Consider the following 26,625-nt stretch of genomic DNA (forward strand, 5'->3'; position numbering starts at 1 on the left):
TAGTCTTTTGCTCCTACTGTTCAATCTGTACACTGAAGAAGCAATGATGGAAATAAAAGAAAGGTTCAGGAGTGGAATTAAAATACAAGGTGAAAGGATATCAATGATACGATTCACTGATGACGTTGCTGTTCTGAGTGAAAGTGAAAAATTACATGATCTGCTGAATGGAACGAACAGTCTATTGAGTACAGAATACAGATTGAGAGTAAATCAAAGAAAGAAAAAAGTAATGAGAAGTAGCAGAAAGGAGAACAGCGAAGAAGTTTACATCAGGATTGATGATCACGATGTAAACGAAGGTAAGGAACTTTACTACCTTCGCAGCAAAATAACTAATGATGGCTGGAGCAAGGACAACACCAAAAGCAGACTGTTGTTGTTGTTGATGTCTTCAGTCCTGAGACTTGTTTGATGCAGCTCTCCATGCTACCCTGTCCTGTGCAAGCTTCTTCATCTCCCAATACTTACTGCAACCCACATCCTTCTGAATCTGCTTAGTGTATTCATCTCTTGGTCTTCCTCTACGATTTTTACCCTCCACACTGCCCTCCAATGCTAAATTTGTGATCTCTTGATGCCTCAGAACATGTCCTACTAACCGGTTCCTTCTTTTTGTCAAGTTGTGGCACATACTCCTCTTCTGCCCAATTCTATTCAATACTTCATTATTAGTTATGTGATCTACCCACCTAATCTTCAGCATTCTTCTGTAGCACCACATTTCGAAAGCTTCTATTCTCTTCTTATCCAAACTATTTATCGTCCACGTTTCACTTCCATACATGGCTACACTCCATACAAATACTTTCAGAAACGACTTCCTGACACTTAACTCTATACTCAATGTTAAATTTCTCTTCTTCAGAAACACTTTCCTGGCCATTGCCAGTCTACATTTTATATCCTCTCTACTTCAACCATCATCAGTTATTTTGCTCCCCAAATAGCAAAAGATCTTTGCTACTTTAAGTGTCTCATTTCCTAATCTAATTCCCTCAGCATCAACCGACTTCATTCTACTACATTCCATGATCTACGTTTTGCTTTTGTTGATGTTCATCTTATACCCTCCTTTCAAGACACTGGCCATTCCATTCAACTGCCCTTCCAAGTCCTTTGCTGTCTCTGATAGAATTACAATGTCATCGGCGAACCTCAAAGTTTTTACTTCTTCTCCATGAATTTTAATACCTACTCCAAATTTTTCTTTTGTTTCCTTTACTGCTTGCTCAATATACAGATTGAATAACATCAGGGAGAGGCTACAACCCTGTCTCACTCCCTTCCCAACTACTGCTTCCCTTTCATGCCCCTCAATTAACTGCCTTCTGGTTTCTGTACAAATTGTAAATAGCCATTCGCTCCCTGTATATTACCCCTGCCACCTTCAGAATTTGAAAGAGAGTATTCGAGTCAACATTGTCAAAAGCTTTCTCTAAGTCTACAAATGCTAGAAACATATGTTTGCCTTTTCTTAATCTTTCTTCTAAGAAAAGTCGTAAGGTTAGTATTGCCTCACGTGTTTCAACATTTCTACGGAATCCAAACTGATCTTCCCCGAGGTCGGCTCCTACCAGTTTTTCCATTCGTCTGTAAAGAATTCGCGTTAGTATTTTGCAGGTGTGACTTATTAAACTGATAGTTCAGTAATTTTCACATCTGTCAACACCTGCTTTCTTTGGGATTGGAATTATTATATTCTTCTTGAAGTCTGAGGGTATTTCGCCTGTTTCATACATCTTGCTCACCAGATGGTAGAGTTTTGTCAGGACTGGCTCTCCCAAGGCCGTCAGTAGTTCCAATGGAATGTTGTCTACTCCGGGGGCCTTGTTTCGACTCAGGTCTTTCAGTGCTCTGTCAAACTCTTCACGCAGTATCTTATCTCCCATTTCATCTTCATCTACATCCTCTTCCATTTCCATAATATTGTCCTCAAGTACATCGCCCTTGTATAGACCCTCTATATACCCCTTCCACCTTTCTGCTTTCCTTTCTTTGCTTAGAACTGGGTTGCCATCTGAGCTCTTGATATTCATACAAGTGGTTTTCTTCTCTCCAAAGGTCTCTTTAATTTTCCTGTAGGCAGTATCTATCTTACCCCTAGTGAGATAAGTCTCTACATCCTTACATTTGTCCTCTAGCCATCCCTACTTAGCCATTTTGCACTTCCTGTCGATCTCATTTTTGAGATGTCTGTATTCCTTTTTGCCTGCTTCATTTACTGCATTTTTATATTTTCTCCTTTCGTCAATTAAGTTCAATATTTCTTCTGTTACCCAAGGAGTTCTACTAGCCCTCGTCTTTTTACCTACTTGATCCTGTGCTGCCTTCACTACTTCATCCCTCAGAGCTACCCATTCTTCTTCTACTGTACTTCTTTCCCCCATTCCTGTCAATTATTCCCTTATGCTCTCCCTGAACCTCTGTACAACCTCTGGTTTAATCAGTTTGTCCAGATCCCATCTTCTTAACTTCCCCCTTTTTTTGCAGTTTCTTCAGTTTTAATCTACAGTTCATAACCAATAGATTGTGGTCAGAGTCCACATCTGCCCCTGGAAATGTCTTACAATTTAAAACCTGGTTCCTAAATCTCTGTCTTGCCATTATATAATCTATCTGATACCTTCTAGTATCTCCACGTTTCTTCCGTGTATACAACCTTCTTTCATGATTCTTGAACCAAGTGTTAGCTATGATTAAGTTATGCTCTGTGCAAAATTCTACCACGCAGCTTCCTCTTTCATTTCTTAGCCCCAATCCATATTTACCTACTATGTTTCCTTCTCTCCCTTTTCCTACTCTCGAATTCCTGTCACCCATGACTATTAAATTTTCGTCTCCCTTCACTACCTGAATAATTTCTTTTATCTCATCATACATTTCATCAATTTCTTCGTCATCTGCATAGCTAGTTGGCATATAAACTTGTACTACTGTAGTAGGTGTGGGCTTTGTGTGTATCTTGGCCACAATAATGCATTCACTATGCTGTTTGTAGTAGCTTACCCGCACACCTATTTTTTATTCATTGTTAAACCTACACCTGCATTACCCCTATTTGATTTTGTATTTATAACCCTGTATTCACCTGACCAAAAGTCTTGTTCCTCCTGCCACCGAACTTCACTAATTCCCACTATATCTAACTTTAACCTATCCATTTCCCTTTTTAAATTTTCTAACCTACCTGCCCGGTTAAGGGATCTGACATTCCACGCTCCGATCCGTAGAACGCCAGTTTTCTTTCTCCTGATAACGATGTCCTCTTGAGTAGTCCCCGCCCGGAGATCCAAATGGGGGACTATTTTACCTCCGGAATATTTTACCCAAGAGGACACCAAGCAGACTAGCACTGGCAAAATGGGAATTCCTGGTCAATAGAAGTCTACTAGTATCAAAGTCTACTAGTATCAAACATAGGCCTTAATTTGAGGACGAAATTTCTGAGAATGTACGTTTGGAGCACAGCATTGTATGATAGTGAAACATGGACAGGGGATGTGGTACTACAGATGAATGTTGAAAACTAGGTAAGGAATGGGGAGGTTCTGCACAGAATCAGAGGGGAAACAAATGTGGAAAACACAGACAAAGGAGACGGGACACGATGATAGGACATCAGTTAATACATCGGGTATAACTCATTGTACTAGAAGGAGCTGTTGGGGGCAAAAATTGCAAGTGCAACTCTGAGATGAAGGGGTTGGCACAGGAGAGGAATTCGTGGCAGGTTGCATCAAACCAGTCTGAAGACTGATTAAAAGAAAGTCTCACATTAGAACACAATATCTTTTTAATGTGTTTTCATAAAAGACTTTTGTTTCGGTGTTTTATTTACACCATTGGACGTGACGACAAAAGAAACACGTGTTTGTGTGTATTAGCAATCAACCATCGCCTTCGTGATAATCACAATGGCAGTGACGAGTGCTGACACACATACGAGCATGCGAGTTTTTCTTTTCACCCCAATAATGTCCAATGGTGTAAATAAAACACAGAAGGGAATGTCTTTTGTGAAACCACACTAAAAAGATATTGTGATATTTACTATTGATAATCATTATAAATTTATGGTAAATAAATCTTAACAACATATTGGTTAAAACATTACAGTTGGCAGTCTTTGTAAACAGAGAACAATAGGCCCAAAGTCTAGAGCTTGTTACCGACAATAAGGTCACTCAGTTCAGAGATGTCCTGGACGAGAAACAGCTTTGTTCCAATCCTGATTTTCAGGAGGAATACAATGCACTTTTTGCAACAATCTGTTGAAAATAAGTTTTAAAGGTCATGGTAATACCAACGAAAACTTAAAATACAAGAAATGTTATAACACAGAATTTTTAATGATGAGAAAGCATTGTGTTGAGAGAATAGGTCTTTCGTTGGGACCAATAAAGTGGACGTAAAAAGTGGGACATCGTAAAATGAGAGAACACAGAACCAGGGTTTTACTGTACTACTTTATCCTATATTTTGAACTTCTCTTAATAAAAACTTTTAACCAACAATGGGAGTGACACTCACTGAAAAGCTGTCCCACTTCAGTTAAATCACCCAGCTGGAATCCTGACAACTTCAACTTCATATTAGTACCCCTCACTGAGAAAGATGAATCTTAATACTCTATAATTTATGTAAAATAAACAATTCTTTGATTGTATGGTTATTGTTAAATGAATACTTCTCTACTGCCACTCAAAGAGTACAAGAATCATACATTTAACTAAAATTATATGAAATTCAACTGTTACTTTATGCTTAAACTCAGTATATAATCAGTATGTAGCTTCTACTAACCTTTGGGCTTCCCTATCATCCTTTGGACTGTAATTTGCAAGAGAATCTAGAATGAAGACTTGGCCCCACTCTGTACATTCATTGAGAGCTGTTAACAGTTTGTTTATAGTCTGTGCATTCATTTCAATGAGTGGAGAGCCACTTGCACTTGCTTCATTTATTTCAGAGAGAGCAGCCACAGCATTAGCAACCACCTAGACCATTAAGTAAATATATATTATGTCCACAGTTCTTGAATGAAAATTTTCCGTATTAAAAATTTCTATTTTTCTAGCTACAGATACTAAAACTGCCAACAGAATATCCTTACCATAGGATTGGAGTCAGAAAGAAGATCTTTCAGCTGATCAAGAAATCCCTGGTCTTCAACTAACTGGGCATTGATATCATACAGCTTGGCAACACACACAGCAGCAGTTTTTCTAACATATGGATCTTCATCTTTGAGGCACTTACGCAAAGGCTCACAAAGATATTCAGTTATTTTGTCAACTCTAATGCAGCCCATTGTTCGAACAGCCAGGGCACGGATTAAAGGATTTGGATCTTCACAATCCTACAAAAAAGTTGGAAGTTTCATTGTTGCTATTCAGTCCTGATACATTCAATTACATACACTATTTATATAGTGTGATCTCTGAAAGTGACATTAAAATCACCACAGACTAAACATATGAGAAATAAACACGCTATGAAAAAGAATTATCACTAGGGAAGCTTGAAGGAGGAATATTACATGTGTATGTTTAATATAGTGTAGTATGCAGAAAGTGTAATTTAACTTGTGATTATTATGCTGAAAACTCAAGCTTAAATACTAGGGAGGTTACATTGAGTAATGGTTTCAAAGACTTGAGTACAGCTACATACTATCTGCACAAAGTCTGTCCCTCAGCTCACAGTTGGTTGACTTCTGTCGTGAGTGCAATTGCATACATGGTTCAAATGGCTCTGAGCACTATGGGACTTAACATCTATGGTCATCAGTCCCCTAGAACTTAGAACTACTTAAACCTAACTAACCTATGGACATCACACAACACCCAGTCATCACGAGGCAGATAAAATCCCTGACCCCCCCAGGAATCGAACCCGGGAACCCGGGCATGGAAAGCGAGAACGCTACCGCACGACCACGAGCTGTGGACAATTGCATACATAAATTCCTCTATATACAACTTACAAAATGCAACTCAAGCTGCCTCTGGATATAACATAGCAATAAATGGAGAAAGTATGTGCAAATTAGTAACAGTTAGTCTTGCTGTAACTATAATTACACTAAAGGCTTGCAACATGCAAAATGTCACTCTAGATATACAAAGCTTGTTACATTGGAAACAACATGTTGTTATGCATAGTCCTGGCTGCAGATAAGTTTAAGTACTTACGTACAACAGCAACGAGATCGAGGGAGCTTTAACTCTAAATGAAACCCTTTCTTCACTCGGACTTGCACAAGTTCCAGTTCTCATGTTGGTATGATGGACTGGTGTCATCATTAGGTGACATTACTGTTTTAGTGGCCTGACCATCTGCTTGAGGTATTACATACGTGGATTTATGTGACTTGTCAGTTGGTTTTTCACTCAATACTTACCCCACTACCATTACACAAATTGTAGTGTTGCAAAAAAAATGGCTCTGAGCACTATGGGACTCAACTGCTGTGGTCATCAGTCCCCTAGAACTTAAAACTACTTAAACCTAACTAACCTAAGGACATCACACACATCCATGCCCGAGGCAGGATTCGAACCTGCGACCGTAGTAGTCGCACGGTTCCGGACTGCACGCCTAGAACCGCGAGACCACCGCGGCCGGCCTGTAGTGTTGCAATTTCCACATCTATGTGTCTCCACGGTATTTATCACAAACAGGCATTTGTGTAATAAAGCATTAGCTGCTTCTGTGACTTGTCAAAAACATTTGATTGTGCAGTTCACAGTATTTTCCTACAGAAGCTCAAATATTATATCAGAGATGATAACTGTAACTGGCTTTCATCCTATCTAACTAAAAGTATACAGAGTGTTGCAACAAGAAATTTGGAGTGTTCACTACAGGTGTACTGCAGGGATCAATATTGGGTCTTTTTTTGCTCTTGTTGTGTATAAATTATCTTCCTTGATATATCTAAAAAGCAGAAATAATAATAATATGGAAAGGAAAATTGCCACTCACCATATAGAAGAGATGCTGAGTCACTTATAGACACAACAAGGAGTTTCACAATATTTTTACATTCCATCCTGGATTTTCCATTGTTTGTTAAAAAGCAGAACTAGTTCTCTTTGCTGACAATGCAAGCACAGTATTCCAATAAAACTTAATGGAGCAACTTCGTGGGATATTACTATAAACAATATTTTCTTGGAAATAAGCTGTGACTGAATTTAGGTAGAACGCTATACATTCAATTCAGTGCTGCACAATGTCTGACCACAACACTAGAAATAATAAGCTAGGTTGAATCAAGAAATGAAACAAAATTATAAAACTTATAAGTGTTTATACTGGCAGAAACCTGAACTGGAGACCACATGTTACAGTTCTTGAATGTCTTAGCTCTAAATCTTTTGTGTTGTGGATAATTTCAATGCCTGAGAAGATCAAATTGAAGAATTGCTCGATTTTCCTATTTTCATTCACTAATGCCTTATAGCATCATATTCTGGTGTAGCTCATCACTAAGGAAGACAGTACTATACAGAAGTATGTAATAAGGTTAATGTGAAGTGTCCACTCAGTAACGTCTTGATGACAGCTCCACACAGTTGGGCGTACTGACAGCAGTCTCTAAGTAAACCTTCTCCCTTACAAAGTTTATTATCAACAACTGTTTGAAACCAATAACATTCACAAATGAAATATTAGGAGGAGATAATTTACATTACCCATCCATCTCTCTCTCTCTCTCTCTCTCTCTCTCTCTCTCTCTCTCTCTCTCTCTCTCACACACACACACACACACACACACACACACACACACACACACACACACAGTGATGAATTTTTTTTTTTTTTTTTGCATCATGCACTAGAAATTGAATCTCAGTTTCTAAGTCCTAACATATATAGACAACAAAATTTCTTAATATATGCTGCCATAGTACAATACTGTTGATTAGTTCTGTAGGATTAAATAACTATTTTACTATACTTTTTTAGTTCTGAATGTTTTCTCCTTGTTATAAAAATTACTGATTCCATAAAGTTGAACAATTCAATGCCCCAAATATTGAATATTTGAGGCTAATTAGGAAGAAAAACTAACTTTATGAAATAATTTACCTCAATATCAATGAGAAATTGGGACTGTAAGACTAACAAAAATATTAAGAAATCATTTTTGCTGAATACAACATATGTTAAACATTGATTTGCCTGCAATAAAGTTCAAAAACCAAGATAAAATATTGCAACTATGTGCAATTACAATACTGCTAGTTTAGAGCAATAGAAGCTGTTCCTGTACAACTGCCTGAACAGCTTTTTGTTAGTTTTGTGGAAAGTAGTGGGAGTAAATGCCAAAATACAGTTTTCATAATGTGCATGTGCACTGTGTGTCTGGAATGCTGCTAAAACACATTATCTCTATAGTCCCGTGCTACACAGTTAAAATTTGCAACTACCCTTACTGCACCTTCTTAAGAAGCTCCACATTTATCTGCATTACTTCCTCAGATTTCATAATTGTGTTCTGGAAGTAAAAGATCTAATTCTAGAAACTAAATAGCTGTGGGCAGTTGTTCAACCTTTTTAATGGAGCACCTACCCTTTGGATCTTCCATTTACAAAAATTCTGTATTCCATTACCTTTGCTCATTTCAGAAAAACAGTCATCCAAAAATAAAAAGGAAACATGTTTATTATTAACCTGTCTTAACTCTGTGATAATTAAGTCTCAATATTATCTTCAGTGTGTGTACCTTATATTTCGTTATACTAACTCTTCTTCCATTTTACAGGTTTCTTTGTACTGTGTGACAAGCTGTGTTCTGGAATGGAACAATGAGGAGAATGGCCATCAAAGTATCAAGGAGCTAATGTAACAAGTGATATCAGAACCGCTAATGTGACAAGTGATATCAGAACCTATCAGCCTATGAAACCACTTGTTTCTGCATTCAGACTATTATGAGCTGCACAGATAACATAGCAACAAAGTATTAATCCTCAAATGACTGGAGCCTAATGAGGCAGCTCAGTGGTTAACTTTCAGGATAAACAAGGCGTCTTTCCAACCATTCCACTTTACTTTCTTCACAATACCCTCAAATTACTTTAGGCAAATAGTAAGTCGGTTCTTCAAACAAGCCCAAAGCAATTTCCTGCTACAACATTGTCCAGCCCAATCCCATTCCAGCTCTGTAATAATCCCAGTGTCAACAGAACTTTAATTGCAATCTTCCATTCTTCCTTATAAAATGCCTATTACCTCAAGACAACATTCCAGCAGGTGCAAATTTTGCTAAGACAGTGCAAGACAATGTAATATTTGGGAAGAATGTTTCCAATGGGATGTAAATTATCCATGTCCTGTTTGCCATTTTAAAATGTGCTCCAGGGAGTGGGGCAAGAAAGCTCTATGCACTGAAAGCACCATATGGGGAATAGGAGTGTGTTCCACATCCCTGTCTTCCTGTCAATATGGAAAATGGGATTTTGGTGCTCTCTGCACCACCTGTTTTACTCACGGAAGTGATACATGTAGCGAGTTCTCTGTCTGTTTGTCCGTTTAGTTGTATGTCATACAGCATTGTGAATGCATTGCACTTTTGGTCACACTGAATTCACAGACATAAAACTCCAGGAAATGGGTAAATAATTCTTTCTTACTCTCACTTTGCTTGTACGACACTAATGATACACCAAACTTGCCACAAAAGAAGGCTAACAGTATAACTTTAATTTTCTTTATTGCTCTAATGATAGTAACAATCATTGTAACAGTTTCCTAATTCTGCACACACGTACTCCACATGTAAGTATTACACACTGAATATACACAATCTTCCAACAAACAATGATCTTCAATCCACCCACATTCCATAATGATTTGAGAATGCTGGCAAACTATTTTTTTTTATTTCAGCATATTAACAGACATGTGAAAATCACGTTTAATCGTTAGAAGTATCTACACGAAGTTACTGGAAACACTAGCAACAAAAACGTAGCTACGAAATTGTGTGCAGAAAAATTGCAAAGGCCTACACAATTACTTGGAATATTTACAACGAGATATGGCTGTCCATCAAAGCCAAAATTTGTCACTGCCGTTCAGTCATCCCTACAGAAGCACCCCATAGCAACTGAGACATCATGAACTATCAACATCAAAGACTTCAAGAAAACAAAATCACATAATGAGAAAAATATTTGGACCCAACATTCAGGATGGTATTTAGATTACATCAGGTTAATAACTGTCCCACAGATCATGAATACGACGCTTCGTAATGATGTGGAATGTGCCAGGTTAACAGGTTTCTTTACATGACAATTTTTTTAATAATTGTAAAATTACTAAATTATATGTAAAAATTCATTAATTGTGTAGGAGTAGTTGTCATTTATAAATTCTTTAAATTTGTTTTTAAATGCTGCTCCGTATCTGTCAGACTTTTGATGCTATTTGGTAAGTGAGCAAAGACTTCTGTGGCAGTGTAATTCATGCCTTTCAGGTCCAAAGATTTAACCCACAAAAGTGACAATCAGCCTTTCTCCTAGTGTTTTAGCTATGCATATTGCTGTTGCGCTATTGAACTGGGATGGGTTATTAACCTTAGAGCATGTGTGCTATTGGTTATAGCACAAGTCGGCACGTGGCATACTTTGTACACATGTAAACAATAATTGTCTTTATGTTACAAAGGTAAACATGCATGAGGAAAGTAACAGTTTAATTTTAATTTAATCAACTAAGAATAAAATAAACTTACATTATAAAAGCTAAATCACCGTTCAATTAAACAAAAATAAAATGCATTATGTCATTCTGTTGTTGAGCACAAGTGTTGCCATACACTAACAATCCCAAGTAGCATTAAACAATGCAGCTGCATTGGATCCCAGCCAACCCCTTATTTGATTGCTAATTATCTCTTAGAGAACAGTCTCATTGGGGCTTATGCCACTAGCAGAAATTTAAATTTTTTGATCACCTAGCACACTGTTTATTTTATATTACTGCTGCTCTCTTGGGCGCATGACAGCACAACTTAGCACTGTGTTAGCTGACGCAATAACGAAGGAACAGGCATACACTCCCAACTGTAAAACAATGAAACCATACAAGACAACGTTGTTTGTACGTGGTGCAATTCATACATAGGCTCAAGGGTTAATGACGAATCTCTTAAACAAATACACTTCCTTAAATAAATGTCTGCAATATGATCTTGGGTGGGCACAACTATTATTCCAATTCCACACTTCTGTGCAATTAATACTTTTTTCCTTAATGAGAAATTACCCCAAAATAAGCCATACGAGAGCAGTGAATCAAAATAGGCTTAGTAAATTAATTTACTGGTGTGTTTATCACTAAAATTTGCAATAACTACAGCAGCATAAGTAGGTGAACAACACTTCAGCAGATCATTAACATGTTTCTTCCAATTCAGTCTCTCATCAATGAACACACCCAAAAATTTTGAATATACTGCCTTAGTCATAGACTTCTGTTCAAAATCTGGATGCACAAAAGTTCCGATTGTATTTACTTCTTGCAGTTCACCTGAATTGCACAGAGAAGATGTATGAGATTTGTTGGTCATATAGCACAAATGGATGAATTATGACCAAGAAATCTGACAATTCAAAATATGTTGGCAAGTAGGTACCCAAAGTGACCTCAATGAAATTGGTATTGACCAACTGGCACTTACACTGGCTACACACAGGCAGAAACTCAACCCCCCACCACACACACACACACACACACACACACACACACACACACACACACACACACACACTAAAGAGTAGAAGATAAAATATAGGGTTAACATAAAACAGTAACAGTCTTTTTTCACAGCAATTACATATTTGAGTAAATCTTTTATTTTCCAAGGTCACTCCTGCTGAAAAACTGCTTCAAATATTGAAATATAGAAATAGAAATAAAATTTCCTATATTATTAGACCCAAAGTAGTAGCTGTTGCTGGGTATGAAGAACAAATGGAGTTTAGGTGATACATTGCGCTCCAAGTGATACAAAATGAGAACATTAGACACAGAGCTTGGAAAAAAGGACAGCAAAGAAAAGGATTTAAAACTCACAGTAGGCTATCACAAAGATGAAACACATACACTGAGTAGGGCAGGATAGGAAAGGAAATTACCTGTATTCTTCCCTAAGTAAACATTCTGGCATATGCCTGAAACAAAACCATGGTAAGCCTAAATCTCAAAGGCTTGATGGCAATTTTAATATGCATCCTCCTGAATACAATTCCTGTATCTTTCCTAGGATTACATTTCTAGATTGACAAAAATTTCTAACTACTACAGACAGTTTATATTTGTGCTTTACTTTACAAGAAGGGTGCCATAAGAATAAACAACTTTGAGCAAATTGCAATAGTTTTCTTGGGTCAATGGAAAAGCCCGATTCCATCTGTCCGCTCTGACCCAAGGTATTACATTAAGCGTATTATGTTGTGTGACATCATTGTCACACAGTGTTGCTGAGCGGCCGTGTTTGTAGATGGCATGCTATATTTGTTGGCGTGCTCTTGTAGTGGGAGTTCATATTTGAAGATGTTATATGTGGTATTCAGTCATTTGACTGTGTAATCATTTTTGACGTAGTTGTTGGATGTGTGTGCTGTGTCACCAATGAGTTAATGTGATATCGTTTTGGAGGTTTGTGTGTTCGTATTAGTGTTAGGTACAATTAGTGTTGATTGTTTTTCTTCGACCAAAATGTAATGTTTTTCTTTTTCTCTGTTAGAGATGGATATGATGGAAAAATCTGATAGTTATTCACTCAGAGTTGCACTGGTTGATGAAATGAAGATGAGGTTTTTGAAGTGCTTCGGCTCAATTGCCAACTATGTGAGAGGTTTTGTACGAGTATGAAGTTGACAAAATTCCCAGCTTCTTGGATTATGAACCTGTATATGAGCAGTGCCTCAGACCTCATTTGAGAGATGTAGGTTGCAAGACTGTTTTACTTATAAATCACTTTTGTTACTGGTCACATTTACATTTTTGAGTTGCTTTGTTTTCCGAGAACTGTTTTTCTTTATTTTTTCTTTTAAAGGTGTGAATGCTTTCAGTTTTCTTCTCTCTCTCTCTCTCTCTCTCTCTCTCTCCCCCCCCCCCCCCCCCCCAACCCTTTAAAACAGACCCTTAATATTCGGATTCGGCCTTGTCGGAAACTGAGGTTCAAAAATGGTGCAAATGGCTCTGAGCACTATGGGACTTAACATCTTAGGTCTTCAGTCCCCTAGAACTTAGAACTACTTAAACCTAACTAACCTAAGGACATCACACACATCCATGCCCGAGGCAGGATTCGAACCTGCGACCGTAGCAGTCCCGCGGTTCCGGACTGCAGCGCCTAGAACCACACGGCCACCACGGCCGGCTGGAAACTGAGGAATTATGCCCAGAAAGCACAAGTTGATACTATTCTATAGCAGTTATTCCATCTGAATATTTATGTCAGTTGTATTTACTGTTAATCTCATAACGCTTATCTAACCAATAATAATTAGTCCACCAAAACAATTCTCCGACTGCTACGGCAATCCACCGTCGCTTCTACACTAGGATATTATGTATGACCACAACTAACGTTATTCGAAATACTGTCACGTCTTATTATTGTCGTCTGTGTAAGTAAAGCCACGGGGAACGTATGAAACTCACCTTCACAAAAGTGTTTACTGCCATTATTGCCATGTCAGGTTGACTCTTCGCGTAGTTCATCAAATATAAATACACTAGTTTCTTCAGTTCGAGATTGTCAGTCTGCATACAATTAACGACATCAGGAAATAAAGCAGAAACGTCTTTTCCTACTGTCATTGAAGCAATAACCTGCACAGAGAAATCAGTGTCAAGAGTGTTGAAAGAACTGTGTTCAAAAACTGATTGGAGGGCGGATACATACTTTTTTAACAGCTTCCCGCTTCTTCTCTTTCTTATCATTGTTAAGTTCAGATTTCAGTTCAAATATTTCACCCTTTTTTGTTGTGGTAAAATACTTTGAGTCAGTCATGGCTGGATGCTGAAAGAAAATGAAAAATAATATTACACTATTCAAAATACTTCCGAACATTTACAACAGCCGGAATAGGGTAACGAAAACTATGATTTGGTGAGTACGCCTGTTACGATTGATTGCATCGTTTCACAATCTTGTAATCAAAAATTACAGCAGCTTGAATTGTCTTGCGCTAAGAATTTGCTGTTGCAGTAGCTCTGCAACCATAACCTACATTAGCCCCACCGTGAGGAAGCATCTTGCTAAATGGGACCAAAACTTCGGAACGGCAAATTCAGCAGACAAGAAACCGGTGCAATAACCAACATACAATACAACAATCTATCAAAAGGCAAATGAAGAATAACTTACCTAGTTCCCTCACTTGACAAGATCCACCCCACACACTCGCAGTCAAAGATACACTTTTTGACAGCCAAAACAATTTGGTATCGAACAGGTGTTATCGAAGTACATTTTCAGCAAAAATTACACCACTCTTAGAACTTTGTTCTGATTGTTCATTTCTCATTGCAATATTCCTATGTCTGTCATCCAACGTAATCTGTTTATCACCGTCAATCACGAAACACTGTAAGTTCGCAAACACGGGTTAGCTGACAGCTAGGGAATATTTGTGTCAAGGTATACACCCGCATTGCTCTTGCATATTTGAAAAGCTTTCTCCTACCACGATCTCGACAAATCAGATCATATTAGTGATAATCTTTCAGTTCTACGTATAACGTTATCTCCCTAAGTATGAGCCAGATACGTTGGTCTCATTTCTGTGTTGCAGTGCAACTGGCGTGTTAGTGAAAGTGCAAGGGACGAAAAGTACTGTATGATACGTTAATGAAAGCTTCTAATACAAGCTAGAAAAAATCATAAAGTTAAGACTGCCAAGCAAATTAGCTGGGATATATTGTATAAATAAAATAAGTCTTTCTCTCCAGAATGATGCAGATTTCGGAAACAGCATTTCGAAGTGTTTTGTTACTCTTTATGGTGATAACCGTCGATGGCACCAAGGTTGCAGCTTCTTCAAATGGCAGTGACATTTCCCTACGCCCCATTAACAATGTAAGTGCAACTGTATTACATTATTTGTGACAATAGTGGCATGTAAGAGTAACAATAGTTGACGTTCAAGACAAGAATAGTAGTAGGCACGCTTTGTTAGTATAGATAAGCTTAAGCTATCAAGTCACTGAAGAGTGAGAGCAGCAATATAATATTGAGACTTCTGGTGTTAGGGAAACAACAACTGTTCAAAATGGTTCAAATGGCTCTGAGCACTATGCGACTTAACTTCTGAGGTTATCAGCCGCCTAGAACTTAGATCTAATTAAACCTAACTAACCTAATTACATCACACACATCCATGCCCGAGCCAGGGCTCGAACCTGCAACCGTAGCGGTCACTCGGCCCCAAACTGTAGCGCCTAGAACCGCACGGTCCCTCCGGCCAGCAAACAACTGTAGCAGCAGGTCTATCCTAATGTCAAGTTGGAGGTAGTTCTACTACACGACACAATAACAGGCTTTCTTATGTGTTACGTCTTTAACAAACAAAATTTGCAGACACAACAACTTGAGTTCCAAAAACCAACGCCCATCGCTGTTCTGCTGAGCTGGGAGACCTGAAATTCTTCTTGAATTCTTCAGTTGCAAATTATACAGCTGGGTTTATATTTTACATTCAGTGCTTTTCTTTAAAAAAAAAATTCTTCCTCATTACAAAGTCGGCACAGTGGCAGTAGAAGTTTGGCAACATATAGGGGCATACACACTTGTACTTGTATCTAAGCTATATCATTAAGTACTTCGTGCAGATTTGAATGTATCAAAATGCTATGAAGAAAATATTAGTGTGACAATAAATTCGCTGAATATGGGGCCAGTCATACAGAAGTTACAGAACGCAAGTGGACAACTGCAAACTAAGCATGAAAAAACTTACCAGTCGATAGAGGATATCGTCAAGAATTGATTCATAATTTGCAGCATAGTGTAGGTTTGTAATGCAGAACCTCCAATAGAGAAAGGGCGCATTCTGCCCTAATGTCTTTATGAAAAACGATTCCATGTTCACTTGTTACAGTATCAAACTTTGTTTACATTCTTGCTCAGGAATGGCAATAGATTTTAGTGGGGAAGCTATGCATTATGTGTCTCATCGACTGACACCTCCCCTATCTTCTTAATTTTCTCTTTGTCCTTACAGCAGGTGGGTCCCCTCTCATCCTGGAGTCTGGACGAAATGCTTCTCCTTTCTAACATATCCCACTTTTCTCCATGAAAGGAAGTAATAGTCCCAAAAGCTAGGAGAGTTTTTTTACTGTCCGAATGTCAATACGGATGGAAATGCAGGAAGCAAAATCGCGTCGTTATTAGAATACACAGTATGGGTCGCAGGGTATGTGTGCAGTAGCATGCTGTGAAGGCCAATGCACAGTGGTCGTCATGTCACCTCACGCCATGTCAAATCATTGAGCAGTGCATTTCAAATGGCAGCATTGACACAGGCCATCAGTGGTCCGTCACTTCACTTCAGGTTCCTCGGGAAGAAAGTTTGGACGTTGTCATTGTCTGCTAAAATCGGAAGTTAATCTATTTTCGCCTCTCTCGCTCATATAATAGTACTGGACTTTGTGCTTTTGTTTCTTCTTTATCTTTATTTTATTATTATGTTTTACTTGAAATGCGAACATTTTAGGTTACGGTTTATCGTGACTGTTACCTACTGATATGAAATGAAACAACGAGTTTACTCTTATTATTGTGCTTTGTTTTAGTGGCAACTTGTAAATGTTTTACGATGAACTGGGTATTGTTTCCGTTAAGTATTCTTCCACAAGAGAGGTAAGGTACCTGAAAGCGAAATATTATATAGGTTTTACAGTAACAGAACAGAGCTGATGACCACACTGTAAATCAATAAGGTGATGAAGAAATTTTCAGCAAGTAATATTTTAAGTGAAGAAGGGGGCTCTAATAAAGGAGAAAATATTGTTTTTTTATAATATTACTAATTATGTAAGAAATATCTAATAAATATTGTTTGCTAGCAATGGAAAGTCGATGTTTTGAAATGTTGTTTAGCTTCTTAGTACTTAACCACACGAAACTGATCAAGAACATACACAATGAAGTTTGCTTTGGCCATTAATATAAACTTTATCGTTGTTAGTTCCTCAATTCCGGTGTTTTACTGACTTTTTGTAACACGGATGATAACTCATAGCCTTACTTTCACTGTTCAGTACTGCACTAAGCAAACTGACGTGACCTGACTTGATGGACAGTGTGTATACACCCTGACGTGGCAGTGCCATGATGTAATTTGATGTGACAGTCACTGCGAATTGTCCTTGATACTGACTTCACAACTGCCTCTGACACCACTTAGTAACCCTATGCTGCCATAAGCTATTGTGTTGTCACTGTAATGGTAAGTGAATACTAAGTTAGTAACCTGAATGTAAGTCCTTAAGGCGATTGAGGATTAACCACAGCCTTCACAACAATTATCAGTTTTTCGAGGGATTCTGAGAGTAATCATCAGTGAAAAATAATGGTTTGCACTGCAATGGCATGTTGCACTAACCACTGCAGGCAACGAAAAAAGTTAGGAATCAAGTTTCACATATTTTCTAATAGCAATGAGATGAAACAAAAATATATAAATGCTTGTAAATGTGCTGATTTGATTGCAGTGACTACTGTTTGTGAGCTGAATATATTTTGCTGACTTTGATTATGAAAGAGATTTGGAATTTGCCGTTTTGTATCTTTCTATAAAACGCGATTTGAAGCCTGATGCTGTCCCAGCTCTGTGTCCCTATTCTCCAGGACTGATTTAAGGGATAACAGCGAGACTCACAACGACAAAAATTTGGGCACAAAAACGAAGTCATTCTAAAGAAGCACGAGGGCTGCCCAGAAAGTAATGCACCGCATTTTTTCCCTTAGACGAAAACAACATTAAGAATACGAAACGTTATGTATGTATTTTTTGAAGTCTCCTAAATGAGAATGCCAAGTTTCCGTAACTTCCGACAGATAGTGTAGCTGTAGCAAAGTGCTGTCATTGAATTTATCACTGCAGAGGAAGAAACTGTGGGGAATGTTCACAAACGCTTGTGCAAATTCTATGGAGCATCTACTGTTGACAGAAGTACAGTTAGTACAGTTAGTCGCTTGGCATGGAGAGTGAGGTCATCAGAAGGTGGTTCGGCTTAGCTCCACGATTTGCAGCAACTGGGGAGACCATCCACAGCTGTCACACTGGACATCTTGCAGCCCCCTCGGACTTCCACTTGTTTGGGCCATTAAATTATGCCATTCATGGAAGACATTTTGAGAATGATGAGGAGGTGCTTCACACAGTGAAGTACAGGCTCCGCCCCCAGGTCAAGGATTGATACCAACAGGGCATACACACCTTAGTTTCGCACTGGAGGAAGATGGAGATTACGTGGAAAAATAGATAAAACACCATTCTTTCGTGTGTGTAATTCTCGTTATGTTGGATAAAGAATTGTTGACGAAAAAAATGCGATGAATTACTTTCTGGGCAACCCTCCTAGAAGAGAACTTAATTGTAAACATATGATTAACCAATGAAGAAGCTACTAATTAAGAAAACAGCAACTATAAAAAGAAACAGTGTTGTAAATGTGACAATGCTCATTTTTACCAACTATTAGAAATGAAAGAAAAAGGAATAAGAGATTTGAGGCCAAAGAAATACATTTACTGGATCATCTCTCTTGGTGTAGTGTTGAGTTACTTAAAACAAAATATTTTGACAAAATCGTTTAGGATTCTTTTTGTGATTGTCAACAGTAAGTGGCTATGAAAAGACTGTGTGCTACATGGTCATCTGAAGATATTGTGCAGTATACAACTTTACACTGTATATCTTTTTAAAAAGTGTTATTTTCCTAAATAAAGGTGAACATATTTGTTTATTTAATTAATCAGTAAGTTAATGATAATAACATAGGCAAATAGATGTTTTGATGCTGGGGTATTTGGAGCTGATTTCATATCAATTCTTTGCCCTAAATTTTAATGCAGCCCTTTTTTAGGCCAAGTAGCTCGAATTTCCAAGATATAAAATGTTAGTCAAATATACATTACACTACTGTAAGTTAAATCCACATATCAAATGAAAAATTACGCAGAATGTTTGTTATTACGTTACACAATTATTATTATGTAGAAAAATAAATGAAAAAGTCATCAATGAAACCAACTAGTTAGTGAACAGTTTGGAAGCTTTTTTGTGACAATCTCAAATGTATTTTGGAACAGTCCCTTTATAAACTCCAGCAGTAATCTGTCATATTGTGCGTATCCCATTTTCCTTGGTGGTAGTGTTCCACAGTTTTAATATCCTGGTGAAACCTTTCACCTTGTTCCTCACTACTGTGTCTCAAATTTTCAGGAAAACGACAGAGTGGCTGTATAAATACTGTTCCTTAACGCTCATGATACAGCCAAGAGATCTGAAACTATTAAGCATCTTGTTTATTGTTTCAACAGTTCAGTTTTTTATTTGACCAGTAAATTTCTGAAAAAGGCAACAAATGAAGTCTAGGTTTTTTGCTCAGTCTCATTCACTGAAGTTACAAGGGTAGGATCCTTAATAAGTTGTCTTATTTGTGGACCATCAAATATTCTTACCTTAATTTTTTATGCACTCAGTCGAGGCACTTTTTCCCTATGCATGAAGAGCATGATCCTTTTTTACCAAGAGCCTTCACAAACTGCTTCATAAAGCCCAGCTCTTTATGCAGTGAAAGAAAGATGATTTTCTCTCATTCAACTAAGGGGTTTTAATGTCCTTCTTTCTGGCAACGCCAATGCTGATGTTTTCTCTTTTAGGCCACTTGTTTATAATCCTGTGGGGTGTTTTGTTTCTGCTATCCCATATATACAAGAAGTGACTTTGCTGTCCTGGGAGAAAGTTTATAATTTTTGAGTTGATATAAATACCTATTGATTACATGATACACTTTATCTTCTTCAAGACAAAAGTTATGGTGGTGTTACGTTCTTCTTCATTTTCGTGGAGTGAGTAATTGTTATTGAACCATATTTGTTCCCATCATATAGGACACATTTCGCACTTCACTTTAAGCTGTCAACAAGTGGGCGCCAATCATCTGGAAAATATTCAGGAAAACCAATTGTATATAGTAGTCACATGTAGCAATTCCTTTTCTCTTGCACGGTAAAAGGTAATTTTAGTTCCATGTTCCAGCAAATTTTTGTCACTCAGTTTGGGTGCCAGTAATTCAAAAGATTCTTTTGACAGGTTGAGATATCTGGCGAGGTTATTTAATGCATTCTAGTTGAAACGTTAAGGAACTGATGACATCTCCTAATAATCACTGTAACATTAATTAATATCAGAGACTTAGCACTCATCCTCACAGAGCTCTGGAAACTGGTGAAATATTGGGATTGGCACCTTCACTGAGTAACAGATAAGGCATTTTGGAGAGACTAACTTGGCATAAGTCTACTTACTGCAATTGTTTCGATAGATTCCAGAAATATTTATTAGGGAGAAATAACAATCATCAAAGTAGTTTTCAGGGTCTCTCCAAGCCATTGTAAGACAAGTTTCATACTTTTTCTTCTCCTGATAATCCACTGTCATTTGCGTTCTGTATACTGTCATTTGCGTTCTGTACACTGACATACCTCTAGGTGCCTCTCCATATATCCCTCTTGAATCATTGTGGAGGTGGCAGTGAGCTGAGTGGTATAGTTAGTTGTTGTTGAGCATATTAACTTTGTCGCATTTCTATGAGTTCTGTGTTTTTTGATAACAGGTCGGAAATAGCAGTGTGTCTGTACAATGTTTTGTTTTGAACATGGAAAAACAGTTGCAGTAACTCACCAAATGTTGTGATGTAGAAAGGTCTTTTTGTAAGTATGACAATGTTCTGATAAATGCATGAACATAAGTAAAGAAAATTTGGAGAAATCGGTAGTTGTGTTCTGTTTTAGAAGAAAATAGAAATAAATATTGAACTGAATTTTGATAGCCCTTATTTTTATTGTTTCGTTGCACCATTGTGTATGTTTAATGGCATGATACTGCATGAATGCACACACGTTTTACGATTTGATAGGTCATGAAAGTCTGGGCTCTACTCACCTCACATCATTGTATGTCCCTCAATTAGTCAGTGCTCCGCTACCACATATTTCTCAGGTTGCAGTAATTGTGTAGTGCGATAGGGGTCAACACATCTGTTGTGAATGGTGAAAATCATATGGCCACTATACATTTTTCCCCACAGTGGCAAGGGATTCTCTAACTACCAGACTTGCTCAGTCCTAGTTCATCTTTAACCAAGCCAAAGAGAGCTCTAATCTTGGCTGGCAGACGAAACACACTCTGAGTACACTTTTACTAAAACATCCTATAAGGTGGTACTGTCATCCCATTATCCTTCCCCAGCACCCTCCTCTCCTATCTTTGTTGGTCCCCTCCTTGTCTCTGGCTCTGTGCCTACAGTGGTTTTACAGTAGACTTACCTACCATAAATAAATGATTGTGTTACTGCACAAATAATGAGTATGTCTTTAGCAGTTTACAGTAATTAATGCTGGTGGTTGGGTGACACAAGGTACTAGCAAGTGGTGATGTCTCACCTGACGCACTAGCCAACTGCACCAGTCTGCCACTTCTGTCTCTAGTGTCCGCTTCAGAGTGCAGACTGAACAGTTAGACTTGAGTGTCATATTGGTGTCAGAAAACTGTGATTCCTCATCCACTGTAGTATTCATTTTGTGTAACATGAAGCTAGCAAAGTAAGTATGTTATGAAGAATCGATAGCTCCAATTTTCTAAATACATAATGTTTTTGACAGAAAGATTAAGAAGAAGAGGCTTTGCCCACATTTGGTGATTTCAATAGCGTTGCCAGAGGAGAGAGCAGTTAGATCGTGTGGTGTAAAACAAAGAAGGTATATATTGGTGACCCCACAAAGTATATTCCGTTCTGCATGGCCCCAACTTCCTGCTTACATATTACTAAATGGCCTTATACATTCCACACAATTCTAAACTTATACTTTTTTATTTTTCTTGTATTCTATGGCTCAGAAAACTCATATAATAGTACTGTCAGCAACTGCCTAACCAAAACACACATACTTTGACTTATATAATCATGTGCACTCTTACATAATCGTGTATAAATTCATAAAACCTAATAGAATGTGGTAAAATACTTATAGCTATGTGTAAAGATATTGAAATGTTATGCTGTCTAAATAATTCAAAACACTTTTCATACTTGGTCATCAAGTAATGCCTTGTAGTGTTAAAATATTACAATGTGACCTGCAATAGATTCTGTCTTTGTCAGAAATATCCAATGTTCTTAATATATTAAAACGACAATAGTATTTTTTTGTTGCTAAACATTCTTGAAACTTCAATAATAGAACAGGGTGTTTATTTTGTGCAATACTAATATTGTATTTAGATATAAAAAATTACAGTGTCAAATACAGTGATTCTGGTTTTGTTTAGTGTAAAGATAGTACTTAATGCTAAGAGATGAAAGCAAAAATATTTAAAAAGTTGTAGCATATATATATATATATATATATATATATATATATATATATATATACATGCTACAACTATATATATGAAACTGCCTAAATTGTTTATTCGACACTATATATACAAATGCCTGCTTGTATATAAGCATAAATACTCTTATTAAAAATGTATGATGTTCAGCTACTACTACCTGCGAAATTTTTCTTCCTCCCTAGTAGAACAATATGCGGAGAAGGAAAGGATACTCAGCAAAGGGGAGCAGAGTGTTTCCGGGGTAAAAGCTCCACCTAGCTCACTCAGTGCTGATACTACACATTCACTTTGCAGTGTGTGCTAGGCAAACAAGAAAGCAGATGTAGCACTCACTTTAATATAAATGGTGTTCCCCTTAAGAGTCATAAGGCGAATTTTCTCTAATGTTTCGCTAGATATTTGAAATTTAGTTTTTTCAGTGTACAAGTGAAGGCAACCGAAACAAATATTGCCTTTATGCGACGCCCAGTGCTGACGGAAAGGGCCAGTTTATTCCCCATTACAAACAAAATAATTTTTAAAGAGGGATGTTACGTGGTCATTCGATAGAGAGGTCCCAAATTAGTCTCATGTGATATTCAAAAGGGACAGAAAATATGAAGAATAACCAGTACTCCAGCAGCCACATCGTCGCCTTTATGGTGTCACTCACAAGGTGTGGACGGGTGCTGCTATTGGCTGTAATTACGCTCCCTGTCTCCTCATTTGCTGCCATATTCGGGTCTTCCCTCCCTCCCCGCCTCTCGCTGTCGTCACGTGGTGCAGCACTATACAAGGACGGCGCAGAGGTGTTGTGGGGACTAATGTGGCGTTGTACACAAAAGTTGGTACCTAATGACGACACTTCAGATAAAGACAGTTATTGCCAAACACAGCAATGAATCGGAGACGCCGTTGTAGGCCTGTCCCCAAGTGTGTCCTAACACCGCCGTAGCCGGAAAGTTATTTTTGTCCGAGCACAGTGCTGTGCAGCCCAGTCTCTTTGTAATCTGCGACCACTTGTAATCATTGCGAATGATGACTGTATCATCATAACTCAGATCGTGCTGCGTCCTAATGGAACAGTTATTCAGATTTTATGTCAAGTTGAAGACAATTGCATTCTAACTTGAAACTGTTCTTCTGCATTGACGAAGTGCGACTTTATAAGTGTTTTCGATAGCATCAGATATATGTCATCTGTGTGGAGACTAATTGTTTCTGAAGTTAAGCGTTATCATTCTCAAGGTTTAATAAATTAACAATAACGTATGTGTGCGTGTTGTAGTATTTGCTCACCCTCCTTCTGAAGTACTTCGTTGCACAATGTTGCACGACCGCGACCCATACTGTTACCACGACACAGCAGCGCTGCTCATTCGCTGCTGGAATTAATTCTGCTGTTTATTCTTCGTGCTCTACTGCCACTTTTAATACATATCGATAAAAACAAATACCGCGATGGACTAGTTTACAAGCGCTCTATCGAAAGGGCATGTGACATACCTCTTAAAACAATCATTGTGTTTGTAAAGAGGAACAAACTGGCGCATTTTCGCCGACACTGTGCGTTGCATGAAAGACTTGATGAACAGTATTTGTTTGTGTTAACTCTAGGTACATATTGGAAAAACGAAATCGCAAATACCAGCCGAAACATCAGAGGACATGCACCTGACAACTCTTAGGAGGGACACTGTGTATAGTGAACCGTTTTATGACTCTTAGGTGACGGAATGTAATAGCTTTATCAGCACTTTCAAAATGAAAAAATTAACAATATAACGCAACAATCGCCACTTAATGGTAAATACATCTACATTTACATGACAATTCTGCAATTCACACTTAAGTGCTTAGCAGATGTTCCATAGAACCGTTTCCAGACCATGCCTCGACGATTCCATGCTAAAATAACACATGGTGAAAAATGAACACCTAAATATTTCCGGTCGTGCTCTGATTCCTCTTATTTTACTACGAGGGTCATTTCTCACTATGCAACGAAAACCCCCTTTCTTTTATTGATTGTCACTTCAGCTCACTCCCATATTTCGCGGTAATACAAAATGAGCTGCCCTTCTTAGAACTCCGCCAATCCTATCTGGTAAGAATGCCATACTGAGCAATAGTACTTCAGAAGAGGACAGACAAGCATAGCGTAGGCAGTCTCTCTAGGTGTTTTTGTTACACCTTCTAAGTGTTTTGCGAACAAATCGCAGTCCTTGGTTCACCTTCCACACAATATTTTCTGTGTGATGGTTCCAATTTGTAATTGTAATCTCTAGGTTATTTATCATGCAGCCGAAAATTAATGGATTTTTTTTACTACTCATGTAGAGGATTTAATACTTTTTATTGTTTAAGGTCAATTTCCACTTTTCGCACTACACAGATATTTTCCAAAATCATTTTGCAATTCTTTTTGATCTTTTGAAGACTATTAGATGGTAAACAACAGCATCGTCTGCATAAAGTCTAAGAGGACTGGTCAGAGTGTCTCCTATCGTTTGTATAGTTTGAGCACAGTCATAGCACTTCCTATCTGTTACTACTAGCTGTGACCTTACTGTCAGGGAGCCACGAACCCAGTCGCAAAACTGCGACGATTTTCGACAGGCACAGAATCTGATTGGAAGTCGTTTGTGAGAAACGATGTGCAAAAGTCTTCCGGAAATCCAGAAACATGGAGTCAATTTGAGATTCCCTGCCCATATCATGCTTTACTGCAAGTGAATGGAGAGCCAGTTGTGTTTCACAAGAACGATATTTTCTGAATCTGTGCTGGATATGTCTCAATAGACCTTCCCTTCGAGGTATTCCATAATGTTCAAACTTAGCATACGTTCCGAAATCCTGCTGCAAATCCGTGTCAGTGGCGTAGGTTTGTAATCCAGCGGATTACTTCTATTCCCTTTTTTGTATACTGGTGTGACCTGTGCAACTTTTCAGTCTTTAGGTACGAGCCCTTCGTCAAGCAAGCGGTTGTGTATGATTGCTGAAAGTTGAGTTATTTCATTAGCATACTCCTAAAGGAATCTAACTGGTATCCAGTCTGGACTTGCCTTTATTAAGTGACTTATGTAGCTTTGTTACACTGAGGGTATTTACTTTTAAGTTATCCAGGTTAGAAGCTTTCTCGATTTGATTTGTGGCATACTTATTTCATCCTCTTTGGCGAAGGAGTTTCAGAAACTGTGTTTAGTAACTAGGCTTTAGTGGCACTGGTAACATTATCATTGTTATCGAGCAGTGAACTTATTGACTGTGTCACTAGTATACTGACATATGACCAGAATCTGTTTGGATTTTCCGTCGGATTTCTAGACAGAATTTCGTTGTGGATGCTGTTAGTATCATATACAGTATTACTGTGCAATTTGTGAGTGTTAGCCTGAACTCTAGGTCCTAAAGTCTACGAGTTAAGAGCTAGGCAGCCTACTGATCAGGAGAGGTTCGACATTGCGATGAGACCGTACAACTAGACTGATGTAGTAATGTCTTTTCTTTCAGGATGTACAGCGTCAGCAGCCTTGCTCGGCGGTACTGGTTGTTCATTGGTGGCGGTCACAAGAAGTGAAACTGCCCACTGGAGCAAGATGCGTGCTGAGTATCCATGCTGCAGGAGCGGGGATGGACACTGCACTTGCCCTCAGACTCAATGGCTCCCAGATGAGGGTCTTCGCGCCTCACCAAGGCTACCTCTGGCGTATCGCTAGGTGGGAATACGTCTGTATTTCTGTTTCGCGTAATTTTTTTCAGAGAAATAAGCGAAGTACGTGACAATATATTACTTTACCGAGCTATCCAGCCACGAGTGACGACCTATCCCCACTGCTTCCACTTCCGTTCATACGTGTCCACTATCTTCCAAACTTCAGAGCAGGTCTCCTGTATAACCTTGCGGGGGTAGCACTCCTGGAAAGAAAGATGTTGCGGAAAAATAGCATAGCCACAGCTTAGTGGATTGGTTCCATGAAT

General features: G+C 38.2%; 1 protein-coding gene across 1 annotated transcript in view; it reads right to left on the reverse strand.

Moving 5' to 3' along the window:
- Positions 1–14,544, reverse strand: part of LOC126203011 (AP-1 complex subunit beta-1) — an 81,048-nt gene extending 66,504 nt beyond the window's left edge. Inside the window, exons 1-5 of the mRNA XM_049937213.1 lie at positions 14,403–14,544; positions 13,938–14,054; positions 13,694–13,864; positions 5,117–5,362; positions 4,807–5,000 (exon numbers count right to left, since the gene is read on the reverse strand). Coding sequence (XP_049793170.1) covers positions 4,807–5,000; positions 5,117–5,362; positions 13,694–13,864; positions 13,938–14,045 — 719 coding nt within the window. The 5' untranslated portion in view covers positions 14,046–14,054; positions 14,403–14,544. The remainder of the gene's footprint in view (positions 1–4,806; positions 5,001–5,116; positions 5,363–13,693; positions 13,865–13,937; positions 14,055–14,402) is intronic.
- Between the last annotated feature and the right edge of the window lie 12,081 nt (positions 14,545–26,625).

The sequence above is a fragment of the Schistocerca nitens genome, chromosome 9 (assembly GCF_023898315.1).
Source record: "Schistocerca nitens isolate TAMUIC-IGC-003100 chromosome 9, iqSchNite1.1, whole genome shotgun sequence".
NCBI lineage: Eukaryota > Metazoa > Arthropoda > Insecta > Orthoptera > Acrididae > Schistocerca > Schistocerca nitens.